The sequence below is a fragment of the Oryza glaberrima genome, chromosome 1 (assembly GCF_000147395.1).
Source record: "Oryza glaberrima chromosome 1, OglaRS2, whole genome shotgun sequence".
In the NCBI taxonomy this organism is placed as follows: domain Eukaryota; kingdom Viridiplantae; phylum Streptophyta; class Magnoliopsida; order Poales; family Poaceae; genus Oryza; species Oryza glaberrima.
Window position 1 is genome coordinate 755,951 of NC_068326.1, and position 11,270 is coordinate 767,220.

General features: G+C 41.1%; 1 protein-coding gene across 1 annotated transcript; it reads left to right on the forward strand.

Annotated features, from left to right (window-relative positions):
- Nucleotides 1–183: 183 nt before the first annotated feature.
- LOC127754404 (DExH-box ATP-dependent RNA helicase DExH3-like) lies at nt 184–10,684 on the forward strand. The gene is made up of 19 exons (XM_052279920.1): nt 184–949; nt 1,671–1,825; nt 1,905–1,992; nt 2,096–2,341; nt 2,969–3,064; nt 3,902–4,090; nt 4,435–4,594; nt 4,697–4,827; nt 5,594–5,761; nt 5,842–6,114; nt 6,621–6,815; nt 6,986–7,189; nt 7,276–7,345; nt 7,449–7,597; nt 7,815–8,123; nt 8,441–8,500; nt 8,611–8,763; nt 8,841–8,951; nt 9,515–10,684. The coding sequence occupies exons 1-19, from the start codon at nt 446–448 to the stop codon at nt 9,995–9,997; spliced, it is 3,744 nt and encodes a 1,247-aa protein (XP_052135880.1). The 5' UTR covers nt 184–445; the 3' UTR covers nt 9,998–10,684.
- The last annotated feature ends 586 nt before the right edge of the window (nt 10,685–11,270 follow it).

The following is an 11,270-nucleotide window of genomic DNA, read 5'->3' on the forward strand; positions in this document are numbered from 1 at the left end:
GGCTCACGTCGCCCTCGTCTCGATACACCAAGGGGGGCCAGGGCTCGCGCGCGCGAGTGGGCCCGCGCTGCAGCGAAACGTCGAATAGAGCAGTCCACATGTCAGTGACCCAAAACTTCCCACTGCTTAGGACTGCCCTTTCCTTTTCTCACCGACATCCGCACCCGCACCCCACCTCACCCATCCATTCCTTGATTCTCCTCTCTCTCTCTCTCTTTCCCCTTCACAGCCGCCACGCTCTCCGCCCCGACCCCCCAACCCCGCGCCGCCGCCTCTCGCCGGAATCGGAGCTTTCGCCCTAAACCCTCCTCAAACCCCGGCGGGCCAGATCCCTCCCGAACCCTCGAGCCGTCCTCCCGCCGCCGCCGCCGCCGCTCCAGAAGCAGAGGGAGCGGAGGCGCTGCATGAGATATCTGGCCCTGCTGCCGCGGCGGCGCGGTTGGTGATGCTCCTGGCCTCCTGCCTCCGGGGTCGCCTCCGCCTCCACCGCCGGCCTCGCCCGCTGATCATGCCCTCCCCGCTCTTCCTCTCCCGGAACCCTAATCCTTCTCCCCCACGCAGCGCCACTGCCACTGGCACCACCATCCTCTCCCCGCCCTCCACCTCCGCCTCCGCCTCCATGAGCACCAGCGGGGTCTACGTCCCGCCGATGCGGCGCCTCCGCTCCGTCATCGCGTCTACCAACGGCAGCCTCGCTCCGCCGCCGTCCGCGGCCGCGCAGGCTCAGCCGGTGCGCGCGCCCGAGTGGCGGGCGGACGGGCGCTCGCTCAGCCCCCCGCCGTCCCCGCCTCGACCGCCCCGGCGCGCGACGCCTCCCCCTCCACGGCAGCCTCCTCCTCAGCCAGAGCCTTTCCGGCAGCGGAGCGCCGGGTACGCCCGGTACGCCTACGACGATTTCTCTGAGGATGACTCGGATCGGGAGATGGACCGCACCTCCGTCTCGAGTAGGGTGAGTGCGTTGATCCAACTTATTCTGCTGTAGTAAGTATGACTCACGTAGTAATATGGATTATGGAATAGGATAATTAGTACTCGGTTAAACTAAACTGCGCAACTCAAAATACTTTTCACCCAAATTTGGGTGCCTATGCAGTAGAGATGCGATTAGCGATCGATAGTAAGGGTGCTTGCCATTAGCTGTTATCTCTGCAAACGCCGTTGCCAACAGAAACAACAACTGAGAGGTTGGCCATTTGCCGTCGTTTTTGTTCACCGGCTTGCCACATTAACTTGTGTTTATGTGTCTTGCAGTCTTACTAGTTGCTTATTAAAGGTATTACTGGTTTAACCATATATCAATATATATTACTGTATTACACTTACCGTGCACTCTGAGCTCCACATTGAAGTGCCCTTTTAGATGTTCTTTTATGTTGGGGATAGGTCTCAAGTTTGATTAAGCTGTTTATCATAAATTGTCATGAGAAATATTTGCCAAAATTAGGAAAACAGAAAGGATGTTTCCCCAAGATAAGAGGCTGTTTATTTTCCGGTGTTTTCAGTGGAACTTGACAAAATATTGCAACTAGCCAACTACAAATAGCCCATGTATTATGGATCTTTAGAGTCAAGATTGCTTTCTTCTCCATTTCTTTGTGTGTTAAAATGTTTGGTACTGAGCTTCTATGGATGAATCAAGCATTACAGTTGCATTTAAATAATATTTCCAGGGTGGATCCACTTTAGATAATATTGATGAATGGAAATGGAAACTGCACATGCTTCTTCGTAACGAAGATGAGCAAGAGGTTATCTCTAGGGAAAGAAAGGACAGACGTGATTTTGAACAACTTTCCCAACTGGCCGAACGAATGGGTTTGTACAGGTACTTCGTTGCCCCCTCTGATATCCTAACACCACATATGCTTTACCACCTATCTGATGATAACTCTATGTTATTGCAGCCGTCAGTATTCTAGGATTGTTGTGTTTAGTAAGGTTCCATTGCCTAATTATAGATCAGACCTTGATGACAAAAGACCACAAAGAGAGGTATGTTGATTGTACCTCAGAGAGACCTCAAGTGTTTTAGCGTGCTACGTGCATGCACTGCTCATTAATGTTCGCTAAATTATTCGTTTCGTACTTACTACAGGTGTCTATTCCTTCTGGATTGCAAAGAGAAGTTGATGCTTTGCTTTCAGATTATCTTGCACGGAAGAGAACAAGCAGTGGGAGCTTTCCTAATGCCGCTTTCTCAAGGTCAAGTAGCACAGACAGTTTTGCAACTGACGAAAGCTTCTTGGAGCAGCAAGATAATCAGACTTCAACCAGTGCTGTGATAGAGAGAATACAAAGAAGAAAAAGCCTACAGTTGCGTAATCAACAGGAATCATGGCAGGTTTGATTATATGCAGTATACCACTTGTAGATTTTTTTATTAGTTTTTTTCCAATTGTATTAGAAATTTCCAATCATGATGCTTACTCTGTGAGGATCTATCCATTTGAAGTGAAAACTTATGGCTAATTGTAAAGTTCAGAAAGTGGATCACAACATACTTGCAAACAACTGTGTATCTGTTCTGTAGTAGTCGATTGGTTGCATTGCAAGTTAGTGGTTGCTCCCTCCTTTCATATTATATGTTGCAGTTCATGCTTTGCAGTCAGATGCACCCTCGACCCCTTCTTTCATAATGTTTGGGGATATTTCAATATATCATTAACATACTAAATTATACTCTTGATAACTGATAACAGATCAGCTATGTTATTTCCATATGCCCACGCCTGAACCTAAGTAATGTTGTATGCATCAGTTATTTGAATTTCTGGATAGAGGGATTATTTTTCTTTGTGCAATTCTGCATTATTAACCATGTCATGCTGTAGTCAAATTTGCTTTAGAATGTTTTATTCGATACACATTTCCCCCTTGCTTTTGTTATATATCGATTCCAGTGGATGCAGTGACCAGTGTAGATTAGTGCCTTGTATTGTTAAAGGCATAAAGCTTCTCTCTTTTTCAGGAATCACATGATGGCCAAAGCATGATGGAATTTCGTCGCAGTCTTCCTGCTTATAAAGAAAGGCAAACATTATTGGAAGCTATAGCTCAGAATCAGGTCCTGCTCTTGTTTTAGATTTGTGTTTGTAGTTGACTATTAGATACTTCCTTTGTTCTCAAATGCTTAACTCTTTTGAAAAAAAAGTGTTTATTTAGTAAGTACTTGTCATTTTCTAACCTTCTACTCCCAAAATAAGAAGAAAAGACTATCCCTATGGCCCTATTGACTCTGCTTATGGACCTGCTTTTACTACTTTATTTATGTTCTTCTAATAAACTAAATTGTACTTTGGTCACATTCTGTCTGAATTGATTTGCTTGGTTGTGAATACTGCCTAGCATTTGAGAATGGAGGGATTGCTAGATTTACAATCAGGTTTGCACCTTGGTCAATGATGGACTTTTAAAACCCAACTATTTTGTTCGTGAAAGTAAATAGGAAGTTATTCATGTATGTGAACGAGTGTTTAAATAAGTGATCACTAACCAGACCAGGAATTTTACTGCTTCAACACCAATTAATATGCTTATAAATGTAAAAAGGATCAGATATCAACTAGTCAGTGACATCCATCTTTTCATCGATGTGTCTATTGCCCCAGGGCTCAAATATCATCCTCGCTTTGAATGGTATTTTTCCAATTAAAATCTCTTTGCAAACTGCAATCATACTGAGCTAATATTCTCATGTAAAGGGCAACATCTTCTACTTAATATCCAAATTGAATGGCTGTTGAAGTTCTGTATGTTGGAAAGCCAATGTATCATATTATTATTTTTTTACTTGAGAGAGCAATTTTGACAAATATATCTTGATATGTTAGTACATAGGCAAAATCTTTTGAGTAGTTCTACTGAGATAAGAGCATTGACATATGTTCTTTTTGATGAACAGGTTGTTGTAGTTTCAGGTGAAACAGGATGTGGTAAGACAACACAGCTACCTCAGTACATTTTAGAGTCTGAAATAGATGCTGCTCGTGGTGCCACTTGCAGTATTATTTGTACTCAACCAAGACGAATATCAGCCATAGCTGTTTCTGAAAGAGTTGCTGCTGAAAGAGGGGAAAAAATTGGTGAATCGGTGAGCTACTGTCTACTTGTAGAGTTGTACTGATGGAGTGACTTTTTTTTCATGCTGGGACTACTGCTTATGGTTGCCATTAGGGAATCCGTACAACATGTGCATTATCCAAAAGCTATCTTTAATCTATTGGTTAATTATTGGCCATCAGTTCAATTCTGCAGTTGGATCAGCTATACTATTGGGATAATATGCTTTCTTATACCTGACTGCATTTTTTTCCCTTCATTCTTTCATTTTGGCGATCTGACGAGAGGATTGGCCTCAGCTTAATGTTTCTTGCAGAATTTTGTGATTTTATTATTCTTATTATCTCAGCCCTAATTAAGGAGTCTTAATTTTAGGTTGGCTACAAAGTTCGGTTGGAAGGGATGAAAGGACGGGACACACGCCTTCTTTTCTGTACTACTGGAGTTCTGTTGCGGAGATTGCTGGTGGATAGAAATTTGAAAGGTGTTACCCATGTTATTGTTGATGAAATCCATGAGCGTGGCATGAATGAAGGTCTGCAATCGTCATAAAATAAATAAATCTGCATTCAAAAAGTTATAGCTAGACACTCAGGTAGACGATTTCATGCTGAATATTTTTGTATTTTTGTGCTAGATTTTCTTCTTATTGTCCTGAAGGACCTTCTTCCACGCCGGCCTGAGCTAAGACTTGTTTTGATGAGTGCAACCCTTAACGCTGAGTTATTCTCTTCATACTTTGGTGGAGCTCCCATGATACATATACCTGTAAGATATTTCTTAAGGCATTTTGAGTTCACTCGTCTTTGTCTTTACTTTATCCTTTCTGCTGTCTTGGTCTGCAACTCTGTTGGAATTTTTAATGAAGTCACAATGCCATAAAAATGTCCCATTGTACCTGCCAGCTTGACAGCTCTATTGATATGGCATTTGCTTCTGTGGTATACCAGCTATGATGCTGCTCTGTTCACCAGTAGAACTGGTTCAGTATATTTGGTACTTGTATTGTCTCGTGATACTCCCTTTGATTCCAGATACAAGTTGTTTTAGACTTGTGTACAAGTATTGAGAAATTAGCTCAAATGACTTGTTCCCTTCATTTGTAGTACTGGAAAATAAGACTCATTATCCGTGACTCCGTGAGAGAGGTAGCACTTATTTGGCAAGGGCAAACATGGAAGAAGAAATACAAAAAAGAGCCTAGAAGTTCCAATGCAACTTACATTTCGGAGTTAAGGCTAAAATAAATCCATTTACATTTTGGAGTTAAGGCTAAAACAACTTCCATGTGGAACCGGGAGTAATAGAACTTGTTGGCATACACTTTATGCTCTCAATACTATGTTTTGATGTGGGTTGATATAGTCGCTTGGGAGATGCCTAATTTGGCTGTTTCATATGTTGTTTTCGTGTTGCATTTTGCTCTGATCACTCATCAGTAGGGTTATTCATAAGAGAGATCCTAACCTAGCCTAGATTAAAGCATCTTATTTTATTAGGATGGCCCTCATTGGTTGCATACATCTCATTTCAGGGTTTCACTTATCCTGTTCGGAGTCGATTTCTAGAAGATATTCTCGAAATTACTGGGCACAGATTAACTCCTTACAATCAAATTGATGACTATGGTCAAGAGAAAAGTTGGAAGATGCAAAAGCAAGCTCTAAGGAGGAGGAAGAGCCAAATTGCTTCGGTTGTAGAAGTATGTAGTTCCTGCATTTTTATGCCCACTATTTCCTGTTCAGAGCTTTGGTCTCCCCTCTAAACTCATCTTTTGAGCAGGATACAGTTCAAGCTGCTGATTTAAGGGACTACAGTGCACGAACTCGTGACTCACTATCCTGTTGGAATCCTGATTCGATTGGTTTTAACTTGATAGAAAATGTCTTATGCCATATATGCCAAAAGGAAAGAGCTGGCGCAGTTCTTGTATTTATGACTGGGTGGGATGACATCAATGCACTGAAAGAGCAGCTGCAAGCAAACCCATTGCTTGGAGACCCTAGTAAAGTTTTACTGCTTGCATGTCATGGTTCAATGGCTAGCTCAGAGCAGGTATTACAACAATGGTGATCTAATTTATATGTTTATTGTTACTTTTAGCACAGCCATGCTCAGTTCTCTGTTTTAAGCAATGGAATATTGATTGGCCTACCGTTTTCAATTTGATGCGCTTAAGCGATAAGGTGTTGTCCAGTAACATGTGGCAGTACTTGTTTGATATAACGATATTTGAAACTTGCCTGCAGTCCTTATAACTTGCTTTGCTAATGCCAGTTCTACAATATTGCGTTTGGAATTTCTATGTCCTAAGTTAATGTATGAATGTCATGTTTTGTAGGCTTATAACTTCTGTTAATGTGTTCAACATATTATTGAAGCCCATATATTCCCTCATGTTTTACTCCATGATTATCATATCATCCCATGATATGGTTCTGTTAGTGCTATTTAACTTATTCAGGTCATTTGCAGCCATATACAGAAAGCACCAAATGATATCTGTGTCTTCTCTTATACCATTTATCATATATTGATATTACTGCCTCTTTGCTGTGCAGAAACTAATATTTGATAGACCTGAGCCTGGTGTAAGGAAAATTGTTCTTGCAACCAATTTGGCTGAAACAAGTATTACTATCAATGATGTAGTTTTTGTGGTTGATTGTGGCAAAGCAAAAGAGACATCTTATGATGCATTGAACAACACTCCATGTTTGCTTCCAACCTGGATCTCCAAGGCTTCTGCCAGACAGGTGTTTTTCTCTTGTTGGAGTATTACTAATTTTATTTTTTTCGTAACACTTTGAATGAATTTGCATTTTCTGGAATCAATATGCTAATAAATATTTTTTTTTAACTTTAACACGCATATCATCAACTTCTATCATATCATTTTGGCTAATTAAATTGTATAACAATTTAGAGACGAGGAAGAGCTGGTCGAGTCCAACCAGGGGAGTGTTACCATCTATATCCACAATGCGTGTATGAAGCATTTGCTGACTATCAGTTGCCAGAACTCCTGAGAACTCCTCTGCAATCCCTCTGTTTGCAAATAAAAAGCTTGCGCCTTGGGAGCATCTCTGAATTTTTATCCAGAGCTTTGCAATCACCTGAGTCTCTATCGGTACTTGATTTCCGTATTAATCACAAGCCGCAAAAGTCTATCCTGTGTCTTGGAATGACTTGATAAATTAATTTGAATTTTTTCAGGTAGAAAATGCCATTGAATATCTCAAAGTCATTGGAGCGTTTGATCGTAATGAAGAGTTAACAATTCTAGGTATCAGATCCATCCTTCAAATCATCCGTTTATCACTGCTTTATTGAATCATCTTGAGCATTTGTAGCATGTGCTAACTATACCCACGGATTGGCATTACCAGGAAAGCACTTATCCATGCTTCCAGTTGAGCCTAAATTGGGGAAGATGCTGATTTTTGGTGCTATTTTTAATTGCCTTGATCCCATATTAACCATTGTTTCGGGACTTAGTGTGAGAGATCCATTCTTGACTCCATTTGACAAGAAGGATGTAAGTAATTCTTTCTTAGAACTCCAGTTTGAACTGCCTCTTGTAATGCATTCAAAATTTTTTGTGTTCCTAATGCAGTAAAATATGTATATTCTGTTATATACTGCGTTTCCCTTTTTGGTAGTGCCCTTTTTTGTTATTTCATTGTACTTGCCCTTCTCTTTTCTGAAGTCTCTATGTAATAAATTTCATTTCTGTGCCATCTTTCTGCATGCAGCTTGCAGAGTCTGCTAAATTGCAGTTTTCATGCCGGGACTATAGCGATCACCTTGCACTTGTTCGTGCATACGAAGGATGGAGAGAGGCTGAAAGAGATCGCAATGGCTATGACTACTGCTGGAAAAATTTTCTATCCGTGCAAACCTTGAAAGCCATAGATTCCCTTCGGAGACAATTTCTCTTTCTTCTCAGGGATACTGGGTTGGTTGATGAAAACATGACTGCGTGCAATAAATGGAGCCGTGATGAAAATCTAGTTCGGGCGGTCATTTGTGCAGGATTATATCCAGGTGTTTCCTCTGTTGTGGTGAGTTACCTATCATTTATTAACATTTCTGTTTTTGCATTTTTCGTGCTTGTATTTTTGCTACCGTTGTATACTTTTGTTTTGCCTGTGAAGCTGTGACAAGAATTGTGCTAGTTCCAGCTATTTATGGTGATGATCAAAAGAAAAATTAGTATGCAAGTACTGAAACACTATTTTTTTTAAAGGAGGAAAACATATTATATATTATATATGCTTTATGTGGAGGATGACTGATTCCAATATTAACTTCTTATAAGTCAATGTTAGAATGCTTTAAATTCCCTAATCATTGGTTTTGTTGCTCTTGATAATCACAGAACAAGGAGAAATCAATTTCTCTCAAGACAATGGAGGATGGGCAAGTCATGCTTTACTCGGTAAGTTAGATCTAGTTATCATCACTGGTGATCAACCTATGTTGCTTTGTTATTTCTACCAATGGATGTATGCGAGAAAGTATCATCTAATTGGTTTTTGTTGTTTTCAGAGTTCAGTCAATGGAAAAGAAACCAAGATTCCCTTCCCCTGGCTGGTGTTCAATGAGAAGGTGAAGGTGAATTCTGTTTTTCTCCGGGACTCAACGGCTATATCTGATTCTATACTGTTACTCTTTGGAGGCAACATAAAACAAGGGGGCTTGGTAAGTTCATTTGAATTACTTATTTGTTGCTGAAATAAGCAAAGGTACTATTGGCTAATTTTTACTTCATGCTGCAGGATGGACATTTGAAAATGCTTGGAGGATATCTTGAGTTCTTCATGAGTCGTGATCTTGCATCAACTTACTTGAGTCTCAAGAGTGAACTTGATAATTTAATCCATTGCAAGGTACTTGCAGACTGATTTCTAATGTGTCATTTAAATTGGTATTTACATTCCTTTATCATTTCTTAGTTGTGGGCTGGTATGTCGAATGTCAAAATAGGTAGTTATCGGTTGCCAACTCCAACTCAACATCTTGTATAAAACATATATGTAGCATATTGTATATTTTATATGATATAGATACATGTGCTGTTTCGTACCTCCATGCTGTTGTGGCCATAGTCAGCAGGGGTAGCACTTTCCCGAAGTAACCGTGTAGGATCTCACCATGGTCCAAATTTACATATTGGGATGTCAAATTCATCATGATCCAAAATCTGTCATCTTTGACTTTTGTTTGATGGAAAATATCTTATGGAGGATATGAACTATGCTTTGGAATGCCTCTATTCAAGTTGCATCAAAATATGTCCTGCCAGACTGCCAGATTTCATTTGTTAAAGGATGTGGTATATTTGTTTTCATGTACAGAACATTCTCATATGAAATTGTACGGCTTAGTTATGTCCTCGATTGTGCTAATGTGTTGGTGATATTTGACCAATTAATCTTTTTTATTTTAACAGCTCCAAAACCCGAGGATGGACATCCAAACCAGTGAAGAGCTTCTGTCAGCGATTAGACTGCTTGTCACTGAGGATCCATGCAACGGCCGTTTCGTATATGGTCGACAAGAGCAAAGATCAAAGAAAGCAAAGACAATGTTCTCTGCAGCCCCCATGAGCCATGGTGGTGGTGGAAATGGAGGAGACAATGCTAAGAACCAGCTCCAGACCCTTCTCACTAGGGCTGGGCATGATAACCCATCCTACAAGACGAAGCAAATCAAGAACAGCCTCTTCAGGTCGACCGTGGAGTTCAATGGCATGCAGTTTGTAGGGCAGCCGTGTGCCAACAAGAAGCTTGCGGAGAAGGATGCTGCAGGAGAGGCACTGAACTGGCTGACAGGAGGAGCTCCCTCCGACTCAAGAGATCCCCAAGACATGGATCACATGTCCATGCTTCAGAAACCACCACGCAGGAAGAGGCATCATCATAGGAGGGGTTGATCAGAGGCCACTTTGGCATTTCCTTTCTATGTAGTAGCAACCAGGGGTAGTCAGCATTAGAAGCTAAAAGCTAGCAACAAAAATAATTGTAGCTTAGGGTGCTCTAAACACAGCAATTTTGTTAGTGTGCCCGGAAATTTTACAGGGCGCTGGAGTTTGGCCGTGGCAAAAGGGAAATCTACAGGGGAAGACTGATTGTACTGGTGAGAGTCTGCAAGGAGTACAATCCATTTTTGTTTTAGTAGATTTTAGGATCATTTCACACAATGCCCACTATGTTGTCCACGATTGTAAAACTAGAGAGTTTGGAGTTTAAAGTATAGTTCAGGACCATATGAATCATTTTGATGGAAGAGGACCATGGATATATATTGGTTAATTGCTCTGAATTGTTCTACATTACATGAGGCTGACCGAGTGACCGGGCGGCAGGACAGGAGTAGTCAGTCGCCTCGGCCTCGAGAGATTGCTTTGCTGTTATGTGCAGCAGTCATGGCCGTGGCCGTGGAAGAAGACGACGACGATCGGATTCAGCGGAGAATTACTCTTCTTACTGATGATTCATTCTTTGCCTGTCTGCAAGTTGCGTATCAATTAACGACCTTCGTGGTCTACCTAATTGTCGTGCCTACTCTATGTAACTCCAAATCCAAATCTTTTGTGATTAACAAAGAAAAATAAACATGACATGTGTGTGCACGTACGCTGATGAGTTGCAGCACGCATCTACAGAAAGTGTAGGAGATCATACTGAATTTAGCCGGAAACACAACGGATGGGTCCATCGATTTAAATATGGTTTGATTTCTTTTACAAGATTATACTAATAATACTGTGAGTTATAAAATATTGTGTGGATTACGTGTATATATAACTAGTCGATCAGTCTTCTGTGATGATGTGGTCGGTCGGTCAATCACACGTTCATGTGCATGTGCTCGATCGATCGATCACTACGATTCTGCTCCAGCCTCCACTCTCCAGCTAGCTTAGCTAGCTAGCTATCTCAAGAGTTAGTCTCTACCTCTTACAAGCTCAACAAGCCAAACTAAATAAATTAATTGACCTTCTTAACTTAACTATAATTGAATTAATTAATGGATTGACGAATGAAGCATCGACGGGTCGTGCATTTGACTATCATCTCCTGGTTAATTAAGCTCTTAATTAGTAATGTGGTGCACACGCATCACGCATGCATGCATGATCTGTTACTACTATCTGTAATTACTAAGCATTTAGCTGATATTGTGGGATTTAGTCAGACGAACTC

Coding starts and splice junctions, on each gene's coding strand:
- LOC127754404 (XM_052279920.1), top strand. CDS start 446: ATGCTCCTGGCCTCCTGCCTCCGGGGTCGCCTCCGCCTCCACCGCCGG. Junction 4,091..4,434: donor GGGAAAAAATTGGTGAATCG/GTGAGCTACTGT, acceptor TCTTAATTTTAG/GTTGGCTACAAAGTTCGGTT. Junction 8,952..9,514: donor ATAATTTAATCCATTGCAAG/GTACTTGCAGAC, acceptor TTATTTTAACAG/CTCCAAAACCCGAGGATGGA.